Here is a 26,769-nt window from a genome sequence, read left to right as displayed (position 1 = left end):
CAGACAGACAGACAGACAGACAGACAGACAGACAGACAGACAGACAGACAGACAGACAGACAGACAGACAGACAGACAGACAGACAGACAGACAGACAGACAGACAGACAGAGCAATGTGTGTGCTAGCGAGAATGGTCGGGTTGTCATAGCAATCTTTTCTCTAGGCAGGGATCCATTTTACTTGCAAAGTAATAAGCTCAAGAGTGATTTTGTGAGGGGTTACTACAAACTGAGAATATTTCACATTTAATGTGGACATGAGAAAGGTGCAAAATTGCTTACACGACAGCAAAGATGTAGCAGCGGCCTTATATCACAGAGATTCATGGATAGTGCCCAATTTACCATGTGTGAAAGCAAGGTGATCGTCTTATTGCCTGCAGTGATCTGACATCTAATGTAAAGTCACAGAAATATGATGACTAGCTCAGGTTTCCATGAAGAGATTACACACTGTAACACTTTCTGTTGTAGTAAACAATAAACAATTGTCAGAAACTACTGTAACCAGCGAGCAACAAGTCTCCTCTCTCCTCCTCGTTTCCTTGGTTATTAGCTTGGAGACGGTCCAGTACAGTCAGTCCAATTGTGGCTGAGAGCAGTAATGGCTGGAGAAGTGAGCCATGGACTCGGGAACACGATACCCATTTCCTATTCACTGTGCTCTCAGGGAAGACTACATGGCTGGATAATTTGATCATGATCTCCACGACTCTCCTCCCAGCTACTGCTCCTCAGAGTGGCGTTGAGTCTGCACTGTTTCCTGCAGCTCAAAACTCAATGCCCGATACTGGGCTAGCTGCTGTGCTGTCTCAACAGTGTGGTGTTGGGAGTGGATGGAAGGCTATTAAGTGATATTAAAGTGTGTGCTGGCTGAGCTGGTCTAGCCCCCTGACGGTCCCCAGTGCAGCCCTCCCAGCCCTCTCAGCTCAGATAATGACATGCCAGGATGTGTCAGCGTGACGGCCTTCCCTTGCAGGGTGCACCAGCAGACACTGGGGACCTGCCAACCGGCAGGTCCCTGACAGCCCAGCCTGTTTATACACTATACCTCACTTCGCTGCCTCCATCCTGTGCCAAGAAATAACAACTGTCACGCAGCCTTACAATGTCCCACACTCACAAATGGGTTGATTTCATTTCTGCTCAATGTATTCCTGTGTCCTAGTTTATTCATCTGACGCGCACCAAGGCAGGATGCTGGGGTTTCACTCCATCAAATGAGGGAGAGAATAAGTGGAAAGTATTAGCAAATTCAAATCCCTGTTTAGAATTTCAACCGTTACTGTGATTGTACAGTAGGGCTTCATGTTCTCTGGCTCTGGTTTAGGAGCTGTTGTGAGACTTTGGGATGCTGGGATGTTGTGGTCTATTTTCATCTCTCCTTTTCTGTTTATCTTGCCATCTATTTGCCTGTTTCTCTATATCCCACATCTCCCTGTTTAACTCCCTGCTTCTCTCTACCCCTCTCTCCCTGTTTCTCTCTACCCCTCTCTCCCTGTTTCTCTCTACCCCCTTCTCCCTCTGTTTCTCTCTATTCCCCTCTCCCCCGGTTTCTCTCTATCCCCCTCTACACCAGTTTCTCTCTATCCCCCTATCTGGTGCCCACAAGAGCTCTTAATATGCAGGTGGTAGTCAATGGGGAGGAAAACAAGCAGTTATTTTCCCAAAGCAATATATTTTCTTTGGTTCATCAGCAGCGTCTGTGTCCAGGTGATAATTACGGACTTACTAGTCTGTTTCAGGCTGGATGGAGATGGAGAAAAAACAGGTTGTTGGTATTTTAACTCAGCACATGGGATTGGTATTTTAACTCAGCACAAGTTGTTGGTATTTTAACTCAGCACAGGGGATTGGTATTTTTACTCAGCACAGGGGATTGGTCTTTTAACTCAGCACATGGGATTGGTATTTTAACTCAGCACAAGTTGTTGGTATTTTAACTCAGCACATGGGATTGGTATTTTAACTCAGCACAAGTTGTTGGTATTTTAACTCAGCACAGGGGATTGGTATTTTAACTCAGCACAAGGTGTTGGTATTTTAACTCAGCACATGGGATTGCTATTTTAACTCAGCACGGGGGATTGGTATTTTAACTCAGCACAGGGGATTGGTATTTTAACTCAGCACAGGGATTGGTATTTTAACTCAGCACAGGGGATTGGTATTTTAACTCAGCACAGGGGATTGGTATTTTAACTCAGCACTGGGGATTGGTATTTTAACTCAGCACGGGGGATTGGTATTTTAACTCAGCACGGGGGATTGGTATTTTAACTCAGCACAGGGGATTGGTATTTTAACTCAGCACAGGGGATTGGTATTTTAACTCAGCACTGGGGATTGGTATTTTAACTCAGCACGGGGGATTGGTATTTTAACTCAGCACAGGGGATTGGTATTTTAACTCAGCACTCACTGGGGATTGGTATTTTAACTCAGCACAGGGGATTGGTATTTCGACTCAGCACAGGGGATTGTGCCTGTCTCACAGCCTCCATTCCCACCTCTCTGCTTTGCTCATCACTGGCATGACCCAGGAGGAAGTAAGGAGTTCAGAGACCAGTTCCTACTATGGGAACACAGCCGCACCACCGTGGTAAATTGATTATATACCGTGTGTAGCATTTCTAACCCTTTTCACACAAACTGAGAGGTACGTGGAGATCATTTTCATCTCCAAGGTGGCATAGCAGTTCAGACGTCTTTTGTCCTCGTCTTGTCGTGTCCTGTATATATATATATTTACAACTTTTTTCACATACATTTCATTTTTATTTTCCATCAACTCATCTTCAAAACACTCTCCTGCAACCCGCCTCACCAATTTATATTTATAAAAAGTATTATTTACCTCAAATCTGTAATCCTCCAAGAAGCTAGCCTGAAACTAGCCAGAAGCTAATCCAGAAGCTAGTTAGCTTCTTTACTGGCAAATCGTTAGTATTCAGCTAACCACGGTTTGTTGTCATCAGCTATCCTTTAGCTCGAAAATCTATCGCCAGTTCTGTACGGGCGCAGCGCGGCTCGGAACGGAACGGAACATACCGGACCAATTTCTCTCCATGTCCCTGGATTTCGACTGCTCTCTGGACATTCATACCCGGATCTCACAGCTAGCTAGCTGCTATCCGTGTGACTATCGGCCTTCGTCGATTCCGGAGCAAACATCAATTATTCCGGAGCTAGCCAGCTCCGTCAATCACTCCTGAGTTCCATCAATCACTCCTGGGCTGCAGTCACCTATCCGGACCCGTTCTACTGCCTACGCGGAGCCCCACCGGGCCTTCATAACTGGACTGCCGACGTTATCTACCCGAAGGAGATCCGGCTGGCTCCTCCGTCGCGACGTTACCTGAACGCCCATCTGCGGCCTGCTAACCGTTAGCTATCTTACCGGCTGCTATCTGAATAGACAATCGGACAATTTATTTATTTTTATTATTATTATGTTTTCTTCTTGGGCATCTATAACTATATCTATTGTTTTTATTTTTGTTGTTGTGTGATTTGGATTAATCCCCTCTACCACACGGAACCCCACTAATCTACTGACAGAACGCAAGAGGTGGCTAACAACAGACCTCCATCCTATGCTAGCTTGCTACCGATGGCCTGGCTAGCTGTCTAAATCACCAACCAACCTCTCCACTCACCGGACCCTTTTGATCACTCGACTAAGCATGCCTCTCCTTAATGTCAATATGTCTTGTCCATTGCTGTTCTGGTTAGTGTTTATTGGCTTATTTCACTGTAGAGCCTCTAGTCCTGCTCACTATACCTTATCCAACCTATTAGTTCCACCACCCACACATGCAATGACATCTCCTGGTTTCAATGATGTTTCTAGAGACAATATCTCTCTCTTCATCACTCAATACCTAGGTTTACCTCCACTGTATTCACATCCTACCATACATTTGTCTGTACATTATACCTTGATGCTATTTTATCGCCCCCAGAAACCTCCTTTTACTCTATGTTCCAGACGTTCTAGACGACCAATTCTCATAGCTTTTAGCCGTACCCTTATTCTACTCCTCCTATGTTCCTCTGGCGATGTAGAGGTGAATCCAGGCCCTGCAGTGCCTAGCTCCACTCCTATTCCCCAGGCGCTCTCTTTTGATGACTTCTGTGACCGTAATAGCCTTGGTTTCATGCATGTTAACATTAGAAGCCTCCTCCCTAAGTTTGTTCTATTCACTGCTTTAGCATACTCAGCCAACCCGGATGTTCTAGCTGTGTCTGAATCCTGGCTTAGGAAGACCACCAAAAATTCAGAAATTTTAATTCCAAACTACAACATTTTCAGACAAGATAGAACTGCCAAAGGGGGCGGTGTTGCAATCTACTGCAAAGATAGCCTGCAGAGTTCTGTCCTACTATCCAGGTCTGTACCCAAACAATTTGAACTTCTACTTTTAAAAATCCACCTCTCTAAAAACAAGTCTCTCACCGTTGCCACCTGCTATAGACCACCCTCTGCCCCCAGCTGTGCTCTGGACACCATATGTGAACTGATTGCCCCCCATCTATCTTCAGAGTTCGTGCTGCTAGGTGACCTAAACTGGAACATGCTTAACACCCCAGCCATCCTACAATCTAAACTTGATGCCCTCAATCTCACACAAATTATCAATGAACCTACCAGGTACCTCCCCAAAGCCTTAAACACGGGCACCCTCATAGATATCATCCTAACCAACTTCCCCTCTAAATACACCTCTGCTGTCTTCAACCAAGATCTCAGCGATCACTGCCTCATTGCCTGCATCCGTAATGGGTCAGCGGTCAAACGACCTCCACTCATCACTGTAAAACGCTCCCTGAAACACTTCTGCGAGCAGGCCTTTCTAATCGACCTGGCCGGGGTATCCTGGAAGGATATTGATCTCATCCCGTCAGTAGAGGATGCCTGGATATTTTTTAAAAATGCCTTCCTAACCATCTTAAATAAACATGCCCCATTCAAGAAATTTAGAACCAGGAACAGATATAGCCCTTGGTTCTCCCCAGACCTGACTGCCCTTAACCAACACAAAAACATCCTATGGCGTTCTGCATTAGCATCGAACAGCCCCCGTGATATGCAGCTGTTCAGGGAAGCTAGAAACCATTATACACAGGCAGTTAGAAAAGCCAAGGCTAGCTTTTTCAAGCAGAAATTTGCTTCCTGCAACACTAACTCAAAAAGTTCTGGGACACTGTAAAGTCCATGGAGAATAAGAACACCTCCTCCCAGCTGCCCACTGCACTGAAGATAGGAAACACTGTCACCAATGATAAATCCACCATAATTGAGAATTTCAATAAGCATTTTTCTACGGCTGGCCATGCTTTCCACCTGGCTACTCCTACCCCGGACAACAGCACTGCACCCCCAACAGCAACTCGCCCAAGCCTTCCCCATTTCTCCTTCTCCCAAATCCATTCAGCTGATGTTCTGAAAGAGCTGCAAAATCTGGACCCCTACAAATCAGCCGGGCTAGACAATCTGGACCCTTTCTTTCTAAAATTATCTGCCGAAATTGTTGCCACCCCTATTACTAGCCTGTTCAACCTCTCTTTCGTGTCGTCTGAGATTCCCAAAGATTGGAAAGCAGCTGCGGTCATCCCCCTCTTCAAAGGGGGGGGACACTCTTGACCCAAACTGCTACAGACCTATATCTATCCTACCGTGCCTTTCTAAGGTCTTCGAAAGCCAAGTCAACAAACAGATTACCGACCATTTCGAATCTCACCATACCTTCTCTGCTATGCAATCTGGTTTCAGAGCTGGTCATGGGTGCACCTCAGCCACGCTCAAGGTCCTAAACGATATCTTAACCGCCATCGATAAGAAACATTACTGTGCAGCCGTATTCATTGATCTGGCCAAGGCTTTCGACTCTGTCAATCACCACATCCTCATCGGCAGACTCGACAGCCTTGGTTTCTCAAATAATTGCCTCGCCTGGTTCACCAACTACTTCTCTGATAGAGTTCAGTGTGTCAAATCGGAGGGTCTGCTGTCCGGACCTCTGGCAGTCTCTATGGGGGTGCCACAGGGTTCAATTCTTGGACCGACTCTCTTCTCTGTATACATCAATGAGGTCGCTCTTGCTGCTGGTGAATCCCTGATCCACCTCTACGCAGACGACACCATTCTGTATACTTCCGGCCCTTCTTTGGACACTGTGTTAACAACCCTCCAGGCAAGCTTCAATGCCATACAACTCTCCTTCCGTGGCCTCCAATTGCTCTTAAATACAAGTAAAACTAAATGCATGCTCTTCAACCGATCGCTACCTGCACCTACCAGCCTGTCCAACATCACTACTCTGGACGGCTCTGACTTAGAATACGTGGACAACTACAAATACTTAGGTGTCTGGTTAGACTGTAAACTCTCCTTCCAGACCCATATCAAACATCTCCAATCCAAAGTTAAATCTAGAATTGGCTTCCTATTTCGCAACAAAGCATCCTTCACTCATGCTGCCAAACATACCCTTGTAAAACTGACCATCCTACCAGTCCTCGACTTTGGCGATGTCATTTACAAAATAGCCTCCAATACCCTACTCAACAAATTGGATGCAGTCTATCACAGTGCAATCCGTTTTATCACCAAAGCCCCATATACTACCCACCATTGCGACCTGTACGCTCTCGTTGGCTGGCCCTCGCTTCATACTCGTCGCCAAACCCACTGGCTCCATGTCATCTACAAGACCCTGCTAGGTAAAGTCCCCCCTTATCTCAGCTCGCTGGTCACCATAGCATCTCCCACCTGTAGCACACGCTCCAGCAGGTATATCTCTCTAGTCACCCCCAAAACCAATTCTTCCTTTGGCCGCCTCTCCTTCCAGTTCTCTGCTGCCAATGACTGGAACGAACTACAAAAATCTCTGAAACTGGAAACACTTATCTCCCTCACTAGCTTTAAGCACCAACTGTCAGAGCAGCTCACAGATTACTGCACCTGTACATAGCCCACCTATAATTTAGCCCAAACAACTACCTCTTTCCCAACTGTATTTAATTTTTATTTATTTATTTATTTTGCTCCTTTGCACCCCATTATTTTTATTTCTACTTTGCACATTCTTCCATTGCAAAACTACCATTCCAGTGTTTTACTTGCTATATTGCATTTACTTTGCCATCATGGCCTTTTTTGCCTTTACCTCCCTTCTCACCTCATTTGCTCACATTGTATATAGACTTGTTTATACTGTATTATTGACTGTATGTTTGTTTTACTCCATGTGTAACTCTGTGTCGTTGTATCTGTCGAACTGCTTTGCTTTATCTTGGCCAGGTCGCAATTGTAAATGAGAACTTGTTCTCAACTTGCCTACCTGGTTAAATAAAGGTAAAAATAAAAATAAAAAAAAAAAAATCAGATAAAAAGCACTTGATAAATGTGATAAACGCATTATTACTGAATCACAGTTTTTTTCTGGACAGGCGAACACCAAATAGTGTAGAATCCAAAAGTCTACTCACTTATGTTACACATTGAATATCTGTAAGCAGCAATAAAAGACTGTATGAACATTGTTCAGTTTTTCTTTCTACTTTGTTCAATCCACTTTATATTACAGCATATTGGATGACTGTCATTCATATTCCATTCACCCAGCTCACTGTAACATCGATAGGTGTCACCCAGCTCACTGTAACATCGATAGGTGTCACCCAGCTCACTGTAACATCGATAGGTGTCACCCAGCTCACTGTAACATTGATAGGTGTCACCCAGCTCACTGTAACATCGATAGGTGTCACCCAGCTCACTGTAACATTGATAGGTGTCACCCAGCTCACTGTAACATCGATAGGTGTCACCCAGCTCACTGTAACATCGATAGGTGTCACCCAGCTCACTGTAACATCGATAGGTGTCACCCAGCTCACTGTAACATCGATAGGTGTCACCCAGCTCACTGTAACATCGATAGGTGTCACCCAGCTCAATGTAACATCGATAGGTGTCACCCAGCTCACTGTAACATCGATAGGTGTCACCCAGCTCACTGTAACATCGATAGGTGTCACCCAGCTCACTGTAACATCGATAGGTGTCACCCAGCTCAATGTAACATCGATAGGTGTCACCCAGCTCACTGTAACATCAATAGGTGTCACCCAGCCCACTGTAACATCGATAGGTGTCACCCAGCTCAATGTAACATCGATAGGTGTCACCCAGCTCACTGTAACATCGATAGGTGTCACCCAGCTCACTGTAACATCGATAGGTGTCACCCAGCTCAATGTAACATCGATAGGTGTCACCCAGCTCACTGTAACATCAATAGGTGTCACCCAGCTCACTGTAACATCGATAGGTGTCACCCAGCTCAATGTAACATCAATAGGTGTCACCCAGCTCACTGTAACATCGATAGGTGTCACCCAGCTCACTGTAACATCGATAGGTGTCACCCAGCTCACTGTAACATTGATAGGTGTCACCCAGCTCACTGTAACATCGATAGGTGTCACCCAGCTCACTGTAACATCGATAGGTGTCACCCAGCTCAATGTAACATCGATAGGTGTCACCCAGCTCACTGTAACATCGATAGGTGTCACCCAGCTCACTGTAACATCGATAGGTGTCACCCAGCTCACTGTAACATCGATAGGTGTCACCCAGCTCAATGTAACATCGATAGGTGTCACCCAGCTCACTGTAACATCAATAGGTGTCACCCAGCCCACTGTAACATCGATAGGTGTCACCCAGCTCAATGTAACATCGATAGGTGTCACCCAGCTCACTGTAACATCGATAGGTGTCACCCAGCTCACTGTAACATCGATAGGTGTCACCCAGCTCAATGTAACATCGATAGGTGTCACCCAGCTCACTGTAACATCAATAGGTGTCACCCAGCTCACTGTAACATCGATAGGTGTCACCCAGCTCAATGTAACATCAATAGGTGTCACCCAGCTCACTGTAACATCGATAGGTGTCACCCAGCTCACTGTAACATCGATAGGTGTCACCCAGCTCACTGTAACATTGATAGGTGTCACCCAGCTCACTGTAACATCGATAGGTGTCACCCAGCTCACTGTAACATCGATAGGTGTCACCCAGCTCAATGTAACATCGATAGGTGTCACCCAGCTCACTGTAACATCGATAGGTGTCACCCAGCTCACTGTAACATCGATAGGTGTCACCCAGCTCACTGTAACATCGATAGGTGTCACCCAGCTCAATGTAACATTGATAGGTGTCACCCAGCTCAATGTAACATCGATAGGTGTCACCCAGCTCAATGTAACATCGATAGGTGTCACCCAGCTCAATGTAACATCGATAGGTGTCACCCAGCTCACTGTAACATCGATAGGTGTTACCCAGCTCAATGTAACATCGATAGGTGTCACCCAGCTCAATGTAACATCGATAGGTGTTACCCAGCTCAATGTAACATCGATAGGTGTCACCCAGCTCAATGTAAGATCGATAGATGTCACCCAGCTCAATGTAACATCGATAGGTGTCACCCAGCTCAATGTAACATCGATAGGTGTCACCCAGCTCAATGTAACATCGATAGGTGTCACCCAGCTCAATGTAACATCGATAGGTGTCACCCAGCTCAATGTAACATCGATAGGTGTTACCCAGCTCAATGTAACATCGATAGGTGTCACCCAGCTCAATGTAAGATCGATAGATGTCACCCAGCTAATGTAACATCGATAGATGTCACCCAGCTCAATGTAACATCGATAGGTGTCACCCAGCTCACTGTAACATCGATAGGTGTCACCCAGCTCAATGTAACATCGATAGATGTCACCCAGCTCAATCTGCCCTGTGAATGTATCTTCTTGGTGCTCTTCTAAAACAGCGTCTCTCCTGAATCTGCTGTGGATTTCTTCTATCGAACCTGTTGCAAGACTTTTACCAAGGTGTCCCTGGGATGATTCCCAAACCTCCCGCCACACAGTCACTACATTGCCACCAAGGTGTCCCTGGGATAATTCCCTAACCTCCCAGCACACAGTCACTACATTGCCACCAAGATGTCCCTGGGATAATTCCCTAACCTCCCAGCACACAGTCACTACATTGCCACCAAGGTGTCCCTGGGATGATTCCCAAACCTCCCGCCACACAGTCACTACATTGCCACCAAGGTGTCCCTGGGATGATTCCCAAACCTCCCGCCACACAGTCACTACATTGCCACCAAGGTGTCCCTGGGATGATTCCCAAACCTCCCGCCACACAGTCACTACATTGCCACCAAGGTGTCCCTGGGATGATTCCCAAACCTCCCGCCACACAGTCACTACATTGCCACCAAGGTGTCCCTGGGATGATTCCCAAACCTCCCGCCACACAGTCACTACATTGCCACCAAGGTGTCCCTGGGATGATTCCCAAACCTCCCGCCACACAGTCACTACATTGCCACCAAGGTGTCCCTGGGATGATTCCCAAACTTCCCGTCACACAGTCACTACATTGCCACCAAGGTGTACCTGGGATGATTCCCAAACCTCCCGCCACACAGTCACTATTTTGCCACAGGTTTTGTCTCTTCACCCTCAGTGGATTGCCTCAGAAAATATCCTGTGTTGATATTAGAGTACAGTACAACTAACGCACGCTGATAGACCCAAAGCCTTCCGTCCATCCATCTATCAGGAGCTTGTATAGAGGATGTCCAGCAACAACAACAAAACATCCAGGAATTCTGAGACTAAGAAAATAAACCCCATAATACACCCCTATAATACCCCCCATTCATTAGAGTTGAATGAATGTAGGACATATAAAAGGGAATTTGCTGGAGATAAATTGGTCAGTGCTCAGTGTAATGTCACTACTGTCCCCCTAGGACGAGTCACCTCGGAGAAGCTGTGGTGGGTTTTCTTTGTTCCTTTGCTGGCCCCCATGTGCAGGACTGAAGGGCTACAGAGAGCACAATGACACACTGCTGTGTGAGGATGGTGGGCTGGCGGATCGGGGGGTGGGCGGGCTGGCGGCGCGTGTCCTGAGTGCTGTGCTAGTCCCTCACCCCGGCCACTTCCTGTCATCCACAATGCCTCCAGATTTCCCCTGTCAATGGCTCATCTGTGGGGAGGCTGCTGATGTGTCCCGAGGCTTTCTCCACTGCAGCTAAATCACACAGACAAGAGAGCTGCACGCCACAGCAGCTAGAAGGTCCTTCTAAGAATAGCACTCGCCCCGAAAACACAACAAAACACAGATAAATAACAAATTAACCATCAGTTACTCTGCTTAAAATCAATACTATGACTCATCTTAAAGAGAGAGTGGAAATGTGGAAAATGGAAATTGAAACATAGTGAATGAAACATGGAGAATGAAACATGGAGAATGAAACATGGAGAATGAAACATGGAGAATGAAACATGGAGAATGCAATTGACTCTTTTTACACTTGAGACGATAGCCCTAAATCGTGCTCTGTTTAAACGATGCTTTTACAATTAATTTATTCTGTTAATGCGCTCAGAAGGAAACTAATGAATGTGGGGAGGTCCTTTTGCAATAATACTGATGATTAACTCAAATGCCCACAAACTAAGGTCTGTGTTTGGCGGGAACAAATCACATGGATTAAAAAAACATTGTCCGACTCACAACTAACTATCAGACCCTTGTGAAGGAAATGTTACTTTGTGAAGAAAAAGTATTTGGTGTCATAAACAATCCTTGGTCCCTGCTTGTGCCTGGTAAAAGTGTCTATAACCAGTCTTTAAGGGAAGTAACGGGACTGCCCCGAGAGAACTCCTGACAGACGTTCACTGTGGGGTATCAAGTATGTTAGAACCTCCCCACTTAACTGATAATAAACCATTATTAATTTAAGATTGACTTTGAGTGTCCCTGTGTAGAATATCCACAACACCCTCAAGTAATTTACTTTCGCTGTCTTAGTATCCGTCTCTCTCTCTCTCTCTGTCTCTCTCTCCCACTCTCCTTCTCCCTCCCTCATGTTCTCACTCATGTTCTCACTCTCTGATGTGTTTCTCACTCTCAGACTGCTTGTCCTTAAGAAACTGAGAAGCTAGTATCTTGGTTTGTCAGCAGCAGCGGACAGCAGCAGGGAGCTGGATCAAGACACTGAGGAGGACATAGGGCTCGGCAGGTAGATTTGTGGCCCTGAGGGGAATTGATGTGGTGCGACACAATGAAGGACTAAGCTCGTTGACGTTGCCAGAGGAGAAACACCAAATCAAAGCAGACACAGCCTCCTTATAAGGCAAACAACCACAGCGGAGGAGCAGGTGGTGTTGTCTTTAATTCTCTCTTTTTGTGCTTTTGGCCAAATTTGAAATATAACTCAAGCTATGTGCTCTGAGGGCAAGTAGTCAACATTTTCCATATCAGCACGGATGAAACTGTAGTTAAAATACAGAGGGCAATGGCATGATCCCTCCTCCGCCCCCTCGGAATACATTTTCACCAGATGGTGTTTCAGAATGTTAAACCGAGGCAAGCCCCACAATGGACTGCACCATTACAATCGCGGCTCCACTTTCCCTTGTCCTGTAACAGAACAGCTGTTTGTTTATCTAACCTTTGAGTCAAAAGAACAGAAAGAACGCCATTTAGTCCTGCATCTATTGCAAGGTAAAGGAATCTAACTGTAGTCTACTATCTCCAATCAATGTAATTCCCTCTCAGTTGTATAAACAGTGAGTGTTATTCCAAGACCTTGTGTTGTATTTTCCCTGTTTCACTGACTGACTTCAGAGCTGGTGTTATCCCTGGGATCAGAAGCTACTGTGTGACTATGAAAGACAACAGCTGTCGGAGCAGCCGCTCACGGCAGACAGATAGAGTGCTGCTTTGTAAACTGCCTCCTAAAATAAACAGACCATTTCATTCTGTCTCTGATTGGGTTCCAGGAGGAGAAGTTCAAGTTTGATGAAATAGCTATGAAGATGAAGTGTGCCAGGATTCATCTGGTCAGAAAGACACATTCAGTTTATCTTCTCCATACACAGCTTTACACTTTCAACAGGTCAGCTTACATTTCACTATCTACAAATGCAATAGTTTACATGATACATAGACTACTTAAAATAGTAACTCAAACATAACCCCTTGATCAGGGCTATATGCTGAAAGGAGTTGGTTCCGTTGTCATCCGAGAATGTATGTACATCTTCCACATTATTAGTTCAGATCATTACATGGAGCTTTTTAAAGAATATGCTCTCTGTAACCATCATGTCTGCCATCTGTAACCTAGTCATCATACCTGTAATGTTAACTGTAACCATCATGTCAGCCATCTGTAACCTAGTCATCATACCTGTAATGTTAACTGTAACCATCATGTCTGCCATCTGTAACCTAGTCATCATACCTGTAATGTTAACTGTAACCATCATGTCTGCCATCTGTAACCTAGTCATCATACCTGTAATGCTCTCTGTAACCATCATGTCTGCCATCTGTAACCTAGTCATCATACCTGTAATGCTCTCTGTAACCATCATGTCTGCCATCTGTAACCTAGTCATCATACCTGTAATGCTCTCTGTAACCATCATGTCTGCCATCTGTAACCTAGTCATCATACCTGTAATGTTAACTGTAACCATCATGTCTGCCATCTGTAACCTAGTCATCATACCTGTAATGCTAACCATCATGTCTGCCATCTGTAACCATCATGCCTGCCATCTGTAACCTAGTCATCTAGTCATCATACCTGTAATGCTAACTGTAACCATCATGTCTGCCATCTGTAACCTAGTCATCATACCTGTAATGCTCTCTGTAACCATCATGTCTGCCATCTGTAACCTAGTCATCATACCTGTAATGCTAACTGTAACCATCATGTCTGCCATCTGTAACCTAGTCATCATACCTGTAATGCTCTCTGTAACCATCATGCCTGCCATCTGTAACCTAGTCATCATACCTGTAATGTTAACTGTAACCATCATGTCTGCCATCTGTAACCTAGTCATCATACCTGTAATGTTAACTGTAACCATCATGTCTGCCATCTGTAACCTAGTCATCATACCTGTAATGTTAACTGTAACCATCATGTCTGCCATCTGTAACCTAGTCATCATACCTGTAATGTTAACTGTAACCATCATGTCTGCCATCTGTAACCTAGTCATCATACCTGTAATGCTCTCTGTAACCATCATGTCTGCCATCTGTAACCTAGTCATCATACCTGTAATGCTGTAATGCTAACTCTGTAACCATCATGTCTGCCATCTGTAACCTAGTCATCATACCTGTAATGCTCTCTGTAACCATCATGTCTGCCATCTGTATACCTAATGTCATAACCATCATGTCTGCCCTGTAATGCCATCATACCTCTGTAACCATCATGTCTGCCATCTGTAACCTAGCCATCATACCTGTAATCTGTACCATCATGTCTGCCATCTGTAACCATCATCATACCTGTAATGTTCTGTAACCATCATGTCTGCCATCTGTAACCTAGTCATCATACCTGTAATGCTCTCTGTAACCATCATGTCTGTCATCATCTGTAACCTAGTCATCATACCTGTAATGCTACCTGTAATGTTCTGTAACCATCATGTCTGCCATCTGTAACCTAGTCATCATACCTGTAATGTTAACTGTAACCATCATGTCTGCCATCTGTAACCTAGTCATACCATACATCTGTAATGTCATCATACCTGTAATGTTAACTGTAACCATCATGTCTGCCATCTGTAACCTAGTCATCATACCTGTAATGCTAACTGTAACCATCATGTCTGCCATCTGTAACCTAGTCATCATACCTGTAATGCTCTCTGTAACCATCATGTCTGCCATCTGTAACCTAGTCATCATACCTGTAATGCTAACTGTAACCATCATGTCTGCCATCTGTAACCTAGTCATAACCATCACATCTGTAACCTAGTCATCATACCTGTAATGCTCTCTGTAACCATCATGTCTGCCATCTGTAACCTAGTCATCATACCTGTAATGTTAACTGTAACCATCATGTCTGCCATCTGTAACCTAGTCATCATACCTGTAATGTTAACTGTAACCATCATGTCTGCCATCTGTAACCTAGTCATCATACCTGTAATGTTAACTGTAACCATCATGTCTGCCATCTGTAACCTAGTCATCATACCTGTAATGTTAACTGTAACCATCATGTCTGCCATCTGTAACCTAGTCATCATACCTGTAATGTTAACTGTAACCATCATGTCTGCCATCTGTAACCTAGTCATCATACCTGTAATGTTAACTGTAACCATCATGTCAGCCATCTGTAACCTAGCCATCATACCTGTAATGCTAACTGTAACCATCATGTCTGCCATCTGTAACCTAGTCATCATACCTGTAATGCTAACTGTAACCATCATGTCTGCCATCTGTAACCTAGTCATCATACCTGTAATGCTAACTGTAACCATCATGTCTGCCATCTGTAACCTAGTCATCATACCTGTAATGCTAACTGTAACCATCATGTCTGCCATCTGTAACCTAGTCATCAAAGCAATGATCAAAAGGATTTGTAATAATACATGCATGGTACATTATGTTCCCTTCTCAGTTAAATGGATTACTAAACGGATGTACCTTTCAGGACAACAACATCGCCTTCAAAATATAGTGAGACTGTAATCTGAAGAAAATACCAGACATAATTGCTCTACTAAAGCATATCTGCTAGAATCATTTCTGTTTCTTTAGGCCAGGGTGATTGTCTTACACTGATGGAATGTAGCCAACAAAGATCCATTCTGTTCGATCAATATCCATTTAAGCGAATAGCCTAAATAAATGTAGTATCTTTTTAAGATCTTTCTTAATTTCCCTCCAGAAGCCAAAAGACTCTTGCCACATTTATGACAATGGGAACTGATAATGTTTCCTCTGGTTAGCACTTCTTCTGTAACTGCCAGTTAGGGGAAATAACTGCTTAAATGGTGGTATATCTTCTTGACTGATTAAACACTGTGATTTATAGGTTGGCCTTTAGTTTTACATACATTATTTTCCCCTAGAGAAGACTTCAGCCATGTCCCTTGCAAACCCAGATGTTTTAATGACCATATAGTGTGTACAGGCCAAAGATTAAGCTGTCTGTCAGGCTGTAGGCCAGAGAATATCACAGTGACTTCCCAACGAATTCATGCATTTCCATACAAGGCTCCTGACACACCACCACACATTATAAACATTCAACTCCAAACAGCCTCTAACCAGCCTCTAGTACTAGCTCCACTGCAGAGCCATTTTCCTCAGGAGACAAATTCATTTCCTGCTTTGGAATCCAACCAAAAATGTGTGCATGCATAATGCATATGTTTTCCTCTGTTATGTATTAGGCACATAGTCTTTTAATTCACCAGGGTGTGTGCATGCTGCAAGTGCCAGAAAGCAGAAGGGGGGTTATGGAAAAGAGGGAGGGGCCTCCTTGAGTAAACCACATTCAGAATAGGGAAGCTCAGAGAGAGAGAGAGAGAGAGAGAGAGAGAGAGAGAGAGAGAGAGAGAGAGAGAGAGAGAGAGAGAGAGAGAGAGACAGAGAGACAGAGAGACAGAGAGAGAGAGAGAGAGAGAGAGAGAGAGAGAGAGAGAGAGAGAGAGAGAGAGAGAGACAGAAAGAGAGAGAGAGAGAGAGACAGAAAGAGAGAGAGAGAGAGAGAGACAGAGAGAGAGAGAGAGAGAGAGAGAGAGAGACAGAAAGAGAGAGAGAGACAGAAAGAGAGAGAGAGAGAGAGAGAGAGAGAGAGACAGAGAGAGAGAGAGAGAGAGAGAGAGAGAGACAAAGACAGAGAAACAGAGAAACAGAGAAAGAGTGAGAGAAAGAAAAAGAAAGACTTACCTGACACAGTCCTGACAATCTCGCTGGTATTCCTCAGGCCAACGAAGGAGAACTGGTAGAGCCTCCAGGAGCGGATGTCTCCCACCTCCACGGAGCTTCTCTTCCACTTGTACACTATCTCCTCTCTGGGGTAGCCATCTGGACAGAGGGAGGGTGGAGAGACAGTTAGCTCGTGAAATTACTACCTGTGGTGGTCTATGACTGAATCCATCCAATAATAAAACGTGTTAAACAGGTGATGTGTAATGCTATGTACATATTTTCCACTCCAATGGTAATTAGGTTTAGGATGACTTTAATGTAGACATAACCAATATTCAGGAACATTGTAAGGAGCAATCCTAAATATTGACTGGACACGAATAGTCTGATAACGACTGACCTTCAGTCAGGTCTCTGTTGATTTTTGTCCAGAGAAGAACACTACCATGTACAGGCCTACATCATACTAAATGGGGTGGTTTAATGCACATTAGCTTCCCAAGTGCAAGCTGTAATGGGCTTTTTAGTTTAATTGCCCACAGATATCCTGTAATAGATATCCGGTAACAGATATCCTATAACAGATATCCCATAGCAGATATCCTGCCACAGATATCCTGTAATAGATATCCGGTAACAGATATCCTGTAACCTATATCCGGTAACAGATATCCCTCAACAGATATCCTGCAACAGATATCCTGTAACAGATATCCTGTAACAGATATCCTATAACAGATATCCTGCAACAGCAATCCTGTAACAGACCCTGTCTGTCTGGTTACTGTACTGGTCTCTCTCATCAACCCTGCCGGGTTACTGTACTGGTCTCTCTCACCAACCCTGCCTGGTTACTGTACTGGTCTCTCTCGCCAACCCTGCCTGGTTACTGTACTGGTCTCTCTCACCAACCCTGTCTGGTTACTGTACTGGTCTCTCTCACCAACCCTGCCTGGTTACTGTACTGGTCTCTCTCGCCAACCCCTGCCTGGTTACTGTACTGGTCTCTCTCGCACCCTGCCTGGTTACTGTACTGGTCTCTCTCACCAACCCTGCCTGGTTACTGTACTGGTCTCTCTCACCAACCCTGTCTGGTTACTGTACTGGTCTCTCTCACCAACCCTGTCTGGTTACTGTACTGGTCTCTCTCACCAACCCTGTCTGGTTACTGTACTGGTCTCTCTCACCAACCCTGCCTGGTTACTGTACTGGTCTCTCTCACCAACCCTGTCTGGTTACTTACTGGTCTCTCTCACCAACCCTGTCTGGGTCTCTCTCACCAACCCTGTCTGGTTACTGTACTGGTCTCTCTCACCAACCTGGTTACTGTCTGGTCTCTCTCACCAACCCTGTCTGGTTACTGTACTGGTCTCTCTCACCAACCCTGTCACCAACCCTGTCTGGTTACTGTACTGGTCTCTCTGGTTACACTGGTCTCTCTCACCAACCCCTGGTTACTACTGGTTACTGGTTACTGGTCTCTCTCACCAACCCTGCCTGGTTACTGTACTGGTCTCTCTCGCCAACCCTGCCTGGTTACTGTACTGGTCTCTCTCACCAACCCTGTCTGGTTACTGTACTGGTCTCTCTCACCAACCCTGCCTGGTTACTGTAGGTTTGGAGGTTAATGTTATACTCCCTCTTTCATTGTACTGCTTCTCCCCTCTATTACTGCTTTCTCTCACAATAGAAAAGCGCTAAAAACACAGCAACATGTTGTGCACTGTGCTGATGTCTTCATGGTATAGTGCTTGTTCTTGGCTGCCACTGCTGTTGGAAGTAGGCATGTGGAGGCCATGGAGAGAGAGAGAAAGTGGCATGTGGAGGCCATGGAGAGAGAGAGAGAGTGTGTGAGCGAGAGAAACAAGAGAGAGTGGTGGTGGGGTAGTAAAGAGCACATGGCAAGACTTACAGCTGGAAAACTCCAGCGGACAGGAGTGCTCATCCATTGGGAAGTTGTTCAGTTTAAGCTGGCACTCGGCATCAATAGTCAACCTACAAACAGAAAAACACAGTTTGCATCTGCTGTGCTAGTCGGGTTGTCAACAAAGCATCTAACATATTCTGTTCTGAAACTATCCTGTCTGATTTCTATTGTTCATTGGACTTAAGAGTGTTGGGCCAGTAACCAAAAGGTTGCTAGATTGAATCCCTGAGCTGACAAGGTACAAATCTGTCTTTCTGACCCTGAACAAGGCAATTAACCCACTGTTCCTAGGCCGTCATTGTAAATAAGAATTTGTTCTTAAATAAAGGTTAAATAAAAAATAAAAAACATTTTTTTAAATTATAATTAGTCATTGGTGAGGTTGGAGTTCCCTAATGAATTAATGAACTGTGGTTGCATTCTGGGAGAACATCAATCACTGCTGGGTTGAGGAGTCCAGTCCACCAAAGTTCATCTTCTCATTAGACAGTGTGAGGGAGAGTTAGCTAGCTAGCCAGGCTGAATCTACTCTTCCTTCTTAACCAGAGGCACCAAATTAGGATGATTAATGTGGTCTGAAGCGCAATCAGTCAAGCTCAATCAACTACCGCCTGTCAAATACAGTCAACTGGAAACCGTCTGTTTCCTCATTTGTGTCAGAGTCTCCTAGTGGTACTTCTTTATTGGACAATATCTCACCGCAGTGTGTAGAGTATCCGTCCATCGTTCCAGATCCGGAGCATACGATTGGGTGTGGTGATCCAGTGGGCATCGGCCTTCTTGGAGTTGCGGAAGAAGGTGTCAGGGATCCAGATCTTGCCCACCATGTTGCTGTTGAGACGCAAGACCTTCATGGTACTGTTGAACTTTAACCTCCGGTCATACCACGTCTGGGCAAAAAATATGTCGATGGTGTACTCCTGCGGAGGGAAAAAAACAGGCTTGATTCTATTAAACCCGCGGTGCGGTATTATACAAGGTCAAATCAAATCTAATGTTATTTGTCACATGTGCTGAATAAAACAGGTGTAGACCTTACTGTGAAATGCTTACTGACAAGCCCTTAACCAACAATACAGTTAAGAAAAAGAAGTGTTAAGAAATAAAAAAAGTAAAAAAGAAATAAACAAATAATGAAATAGCAATAATAAAATAACAGTAACGAGGCTATATTCGGGGGGTACCGGTACAGAGTCAATGTGCGGGGATCAGAGAATGTTTTTTACTACTGCAGGAACCTAATATTACTAGCTAGACCCCACTCACAGGTATATGCATCCTGTTTTCAGAATAAGAAGTGTGTACACAGGCAGTAGTAAATCACCACTGCCTAATTGCCTATCACTATGGCAGTTGAGTTGATTCCATCCATAGTCATCTTTGGAAGAGTTTCATTCCAAAATGCTATATTTAGTCAGGTCTAGGGTTACGCATTTTGGGGAATATTCAGAGGTGGAAACTTTCCGTGGGAATTAACGGGAATATATGGGAATTAACGGGAATATATGGGAATTAACGGTGACATATGGGAATTAACGGAAATATATGCAAATTAAAATTATTACCATTTAAATGTAGATGTTTTTTTAACATATCATATGGAGACAGAAACATGAACCTTTTACTTTATCATAAGAAGACATAATTGCAACATATTAAATCCTTCCAATAGAAATGTAAAAAAAAATATTTTGTTAGGAATTGAACTTTAATTAAATGAGTTGACTGGGATGACTTCACTGAACAACAACAAAAAATTGAATATTTAATGATCCCCAATGATCCATCGCATCTCCTAAAAACATTTTCTACATACATCTGTAAAATGATAGTCTGGAAACTAAAGCTTTGGTTGTCTTCCTCTCAGGCTTCCATGTCTTCTCCCTGGATCTCCTCAATATTCACCTCTTGAACATTAGACTGAGGCCTCATCTTCACTGTCACTTTCCAACCTTGTTGAGGATCTTTCAACCCTCGTATTGGTCAGCCTGTTGCGTGCTTTGGTGTGTGTGTGTGTTCCCAAACAAGGACCAGTTGTGCTCTGAGGCGGCAGATGTTAGTGGGATTTGGAGGATGATGACGCAACAGGGGAAAGAGCCTCAGATCCACAGTCCCTTCCACCAGGTGGCTGATGATATACGTTGGCACGACTGCCATATTGCATCTCCATCCCAAAGCCCTTGCTTGGAAATATACTTCACCAGACTTCCAAGAACCTTCCCCTCATCCAGGCCAAGGTGGTGAAACACGGTAGTGATGACACCATAGGCCTTGTTGATGCGCTTCACCAGACAGGATGCTCTTGTCAGCATATTTGGGGTCCAACATCAAATCAAATCAAATTTTATTTGTCACATACACATGGTTAGTAGATGTTAATGCGAGTGTAGCGAAATGCTTGTGCTTCTAGTTCCGACAATGCAGTAATAACCAACAAGTAATCTAACGAACAATTCCAAAACTACTGTCTTATACACAGTGTAAGGGGATAAAGAATATGTACATAAGGATATATGAATGAGTGATGGTACAGAGCAGCATAGGCAAGATACAGTAGATGGTATCGAGTACAGTATATACATATGAGATGAGTATGTAAACAAAGTGGCATAGTTAAAGTGGCTAGTGATACATGTATTACATAAGGATGCAGTCGATGATATAGAGTACAGTATATACGTATGCGTATGAGATGAATAATGTAGGGTAAGTAACATTATATAAGGTAGCATTGTTTAAAGTGGCTAGTGATATATTTACATCATTTCCCATCAATTCCCATTATTAAAGTGGCTGGAGTTGAGTCAGTGTCAGTGTCAGTGTGTTGGCAGCAGCCACTCAATGTTAGTGGTGGCTGTTTAACAGTCTGATGGCCTTGAGATAGAAGCTGTTTTTCAGTCTCTCAGTCCCAGCTTTGATGCACCTGTACTGACCTCGCCTTCTGGATGATAGCGGGGTGAACAGGCAGTGGCTCGGGTGGTTGATGTCCTTGATGATCTTTATGGCCTTCCTGTAACATCGGGTGGTGTAGGTGTCCTGGAGGGCAGGTAGTTTGCCCCCGGTGATGCGTTGTGCAGACCTCACTACCCTCTGGAGAGCCTTATGGTTGAGGGCGGAGCAGTTGCCGTACCAGGCGGTGATACAGCCTGCCAGGATGCTCTCGATTGTGCATCTGTAGAAGTTTGTGAGTGCTTTTGGTGACAAGCCGAATTTCTTTAGCCTCCTGAGGTTGAAGAGGCGCTGCTGCGCCTTCTTCACGATGCTGTCTGTGTGAGTGGACCAATTCAGTTTGTCTGTGATGTGTATGCCGAGGAACTTAAAACTTGCTACCCTCTCCACTACTGTTCCATCGATGTGGATAGGGGGGTGTTCCCTCTGCTGTTTCCTGAAGTCCACAATCATCTCCTTAGTTTTGTTGACGTTGAGTGTGAGGTTATTTTCCTGACACCACACTCCGAGGGCCCTCACCTCCTCCCTGTAGGCCGTCTCGTCGTTGTTGGTAATCAAGCCTACCACTGTTGTGTCGTCCGCAAACTTGATGATTGAGTTGGAGGCGTGCGTGGCCACGCAGTCGTGGGTGAACAGGGAGTACAGGAGAGGGCTCAGAACGCACCCTTGTGGGGCCCCAGTGTTGAGGATCAGCGGGGAGGAGATGTTGTTGCCTACCCTCACCACCTGGGGGCGGCCAGTCAGGAAGTCCAGTACCCAGTTGCACAGGGCGGGGTCGAGACCCAGGGTCTCGAGCTTGATGACGAGCTTGGAGGGTACTATGGTGTTGAATGCCGAGCTGTAGTCGATGAACAGCATTCTCACATAGGTATTCAGGTATTCCTCTTGTCCAGATGGGTTAGGGCAGTGTGCAGTGTGGTTGAGATTGCATCGTCTGTGGACCTATTTGGGCGGTAAGCAAATTGGAGTGGGTTTAGGGTGACATGTACGCTGCGGCGTGTATGGGCTTCAGGCAGAAGTCTTCATGCTTTTTGATGTATTTCAGAACTGCAGTTTCTTCTGCTTGGAGCAACAGTGAAGTGGGTAGGGCAGTATGGATTTCTTATCTTACATCTGCAAGCAGAGTCTGAACATCAGACAGGGTGGCATTGTCTCCCTCAATCCGTGCAATGGCTACTGCTATAGGTTTCAGGAGTTTCAGGCTGCTTACCACTCTCTCCCAAAATACATCATCCAGGAGGATCCTCTTGATGGGGCTGTCCATATCGGCAGACTGTGATATGGCCATTTCTTGGAGAGACTCTTTCCCCTTTAGGAGACTGTCAAACATGATGACAACACCACCCCAATTGGGTGTTGCTGGGCAGCTTCAATGTGGTGCTCTTATTCTTCTCACTTTGCTTTGTGAGGTAGATTGCTGCTATAACTTGATGACCCTTCACATACCTAACCATTTCCTTGGCTCTCTTGTAGTGTATCCATTGTTTCCAGTGCCATTATGTCCTTGAGGAGCAGATTCAATCCATGAGCAGCACAGCCAATGGGTGTGATGTGAGGGTAGGACTCCTCCACTTTAGACCAAGCAGCCTTCATGTTCGCAGCATTGTCTGTCACCAGTGCAAATACCTTCTGTCCAAGGTCATTTATGACTGCCTTCAGCTCATCTGCAATGTAGAGACCGGTGTGTCTGTTGTCCCTTGTGTCTGTGCTCTTGTAGAATACTGGTTGAGGGGTGGAGATAATGTAGTTAATTATTCCTTGCCCACGAACATTCGACCACCCATCAGAGATGATTGCAATACAGTCTGCTTTCTCTATGATTTTCTTGACCTTCACCTGAACTCTGGTGAACTCTGCATCCAGCAAATGAGTAGATAAAGCCTGTCTGGTTGGAGGGGTGTATGCTGGGCAAAGAACATTCAGAAATTTCTTCCAATACACATTGCCTGTGAGCATCAGAGTTGAACCAGTTGCATGCACAGCTTGAGCAAGACATTCATCAGAATTTCTGACTACGTTCCTCTATTGAGTCAAAAACACTTCTGATTCCAGGAGGACCATGGAGCTGTTGTTATCGATAAGGTGTCTGATTCCAGTAGGACCATGGAGCTGTTGTTATCGATAAGGTGTCTGATTCCAGTAGGACCATGGAGCTGTTGTTATCGATAAGGTGTCTGATTCCAGTAGGACCATGGAGCTGTTGTTATCGATAAGGTGTCTGATTCCAGTAGGACCATGGAGCTGTTGTTATCGATAAGGTGTCTGATTCCAGTAGGACCATGGAGCTGTTGTTATCGATAAGGTGTCTGATTCCAGTAGGACCATGAGCTGTTGCTATCGATAAGGTGTCAGATTCATAATTTTCACCTCGAATAGAAGTAGAGGGACTTCTGTCAGAGGTTGCTTGTTGTGAGCGCTGACGGAACGTTATGCACTTGGCCAGATGATTCTGCATCGTTGTTGCATTCTTCACATATGATTTGGTACAGTATTTGCAAATGTACACAGCTTTTCCTTCTATATTAGCTGCAGTGAAACGTCTCCACACATCAGATAGTGCCCTTGGCATTTTCCTGTAAAGATTAGAAAAAAATGAGTAAAAAACAAACAAATATAATTCAATGTACAGATAAATAGTTAAGCAGTTAGATTAAACAACTCCTTTGTAAAATAAATGTCTTAAAATGAAACATGTATGGAAACAGGTGAATTAACACTCCTCAGTTAGCAGGCTCAAGCAACTGAAAACCCACATGGTAGCAAAAACTGACTAGCAGAAATTGCTAACAAGTTAGCAAATGATTTAAACACAATTTGCTGTAGGCTCCTATTTACTAGTTAACAAAATAATCATGTATGTCATATAAAATATATTCACCCCACCCAGTATTGTAATCAAAACTTACCAGAAAGCATGTAGTCCTTGACTCAGACAGTGTAGTAGTGTGAGCTCAATAGCATCTCAGTGTGCAAGATCTTGAGAATCAGCTGTACATGGAAGAGGGCACTGCACATGTGATGGAAGAATGCACTGTGCATGCAGAGGGTTGCAATTCCATTGAATTGGGGATATTTTAACAAAAACATGCCACAAGACCTAGAATTGCCTGATGTATATCACACGAAAAAAGGTTCACAGTTATAAGCTAACTTTTTGCATGAATTTAAGCAAAATTCCCCAAAGTCCAGGGCTTAACTTCCCATGGAAAATTTCAAGAAACTTACCAGAGAGTTTCCAACCCTTTGCAATCCTAGTCAGGTCCATAAATATTTGGACATTGACCAAGTTATTATTATTTTAGCTGTCTACCACAGCATATTGGAGTTGAAATTAAATAATGAATATGAGCTGAAAGTTCAGATGTTCCGCTTTAATTTGAGGGTATTAACATCCAAATCAGGTGAACGGTGTAGGAATTGCAGCACGATTTATATGTGGTACCCCCTTTAACGTACCTCACTTTAAGGGACCAAAAGTAATTGGACAATTGGCTGCTCAGCTGTTCCATGGCCAGGTGTGTGTTATTCACTCATTAGTTCATTTACAAGTAAGCAGATAAAAGGTCTAGAGTTGATTTCAAGTGTGGCATTTGCATTTGGAATCTGTTACTGTTAACTCTCAATATGAAGTCCAAAGAGCTGTCACTGCCAGTGAAGCAAGACATCAATAGGCTGAAAAATCAAAACAAACCCATCACAGAAATAGCAAAAACAGTAGGTGTGGCCAAATCAACTATTTGGTACATTCTTAAAAAGAAAGAACGCACTGGTGAGTTCAGGAACACCCATAGGCCCGGAAGAGCATGGGAAAAAAGTGTGGTGGACGACAGAAGATTCTTTCGCTGGTGAAGAAAAACCCCTTCACAACAGTTGGCCAGATCAAGAACGCCCCCCAGGAGGTAGGTGTATCTGTGTCAAAAGTCAACCATCAAGAGAAGACTTCACCAGAGTAAATACAGACGGTTTACCACAAGATGTAAACTATTGATAAGCTTCAAAAACAGATGAGACAAAGATCAACTTGTACCAGAATGATGGCAAGAGAAGAGTTATGGAGAAAGGAAGGAACTGCTCATGATCCGAAGCATACCACCTCATCTGTGAAGCATGGTGGAGGGAGTGTTATGGAGAAAGGAAGGAACTGCTCATGATCCGAAGCATACCACCTCATCTGTGAAGCATGGTGGAGGGAGTGTTATGGCGTGGGAATGTACAGTATGGCTGCCAATGAAACTGGTTCCCTTGTATTTATTGTGATGTGACTGGTGACAAAAGCAGCAGAATGAATTCTGAAGTGTTTAGGGCTATATTACTTGCTCAGATTCAGCCAAATGCTTCAAAACTCATTGGACGGCGCTTCACAGTGCAGATGGACAATCACCCGAAGCATACTGCAAAAGCAACCCAAGACTTTAAGGCAAAGAAGTGGAATGTTCTGCAATGACCAAGTCAATCACCTGATCTGAATCCAATTGAGCATGCACTTCCCTTGCTGAAGGCAAAACTGAAGGCAAAACGCCCCTAGAACAAGCAGGAACTGAAGACAGCTGCAGACAAGGCCTGGCAGAGCATCACCAGGGAAGAAACTCAGCATCTGGTGATGTCTATGGGTTCCAGACTTCAGGCAGTCATTGACTGTAAATGATTTGCAACCAAGTATTACAACTCACAATTTTATTTATGATAATGTTAGTTTGTCCAATTACTTTTGAGACCCTAAAATTGGGGGGCTATGTATAAAAAAGGTTGTAATTCCTACACGGTTCATACCATCATTTTGACAAAACTCTTAAACTAAAGATGAAAGTATACACTTAAAGCACATGTTGATTGTTTCCTTTCAAATCCATTGTGGTTGCGTAGAGACAAAATTATGCAAATTGTGTCACTGTCCAAATATTAATGGACCTGACTGTATCTGTTTTCAGAAATGTTGGTAAATTAGCTTTTATTAAATGAATTATGAAAGAGATTGGTGTGTTATTTCTACTATCTAATCATGGCATGAGGTTGTTCAATGACAGCAATGTATTTGTTTAAAATCACTTGAT

The 26,769-nt window shown here is 44.3% G+C and overlaps 1 protein-coding gene across 1 annotated transcript in view; it reads right to left on the bottom strand.

Moving 5' to 3' along the window:
• LOC112228318 (gamma-aminobutyric acid receptor subunit gamma-2) overlaps positions 1 to 26,769 on the bottom strand; it is an 84,141-nt gene that overhangs the window by 37,542 nt on the left and 19,830 nt on the right. The window contains exons 4-6 of the mRNA XM_042309604.1: positions 19,469 to 19,689; positions 18,755 to 18,837; positions 16,861 to 16,998 (exon numbers count right to left, since the gene is read on the bottom strand). Of these exons, the coding sequence (XP_042165538.1) occupies positions 16,861 to 16,998; positions 18,755 to 18,837; positions 19,469 to 19,689 (442 nt within the window). The remainder of the gene's footprint in view (positions 1 to 16,860; positions 16,999 to 18,754; positions 18,838 to 19,468; positions 19,690 to 26,769) is intronic.

This window comes from Oncorhynchus tshawytscha, linkage group LG30, assembly GCF_018296145.1.
Source record: "Oncorhynchus tshawytscha isolate Ot180627B linkage group LG30, Otsh_v2.0, whole genome shotgun sequence".
Classification (NCBI taxonomy): domain Eukaryota; kingdom Metazoa; phylum Chordata; class Actinopteri; order Salmoniformes; family Salmonidae; genus Oncorhynchus; species Oncorhynchus tshawytscha.
This window is presented reverse-complemented; position numbering and strand designations above follow the sequence as displayed.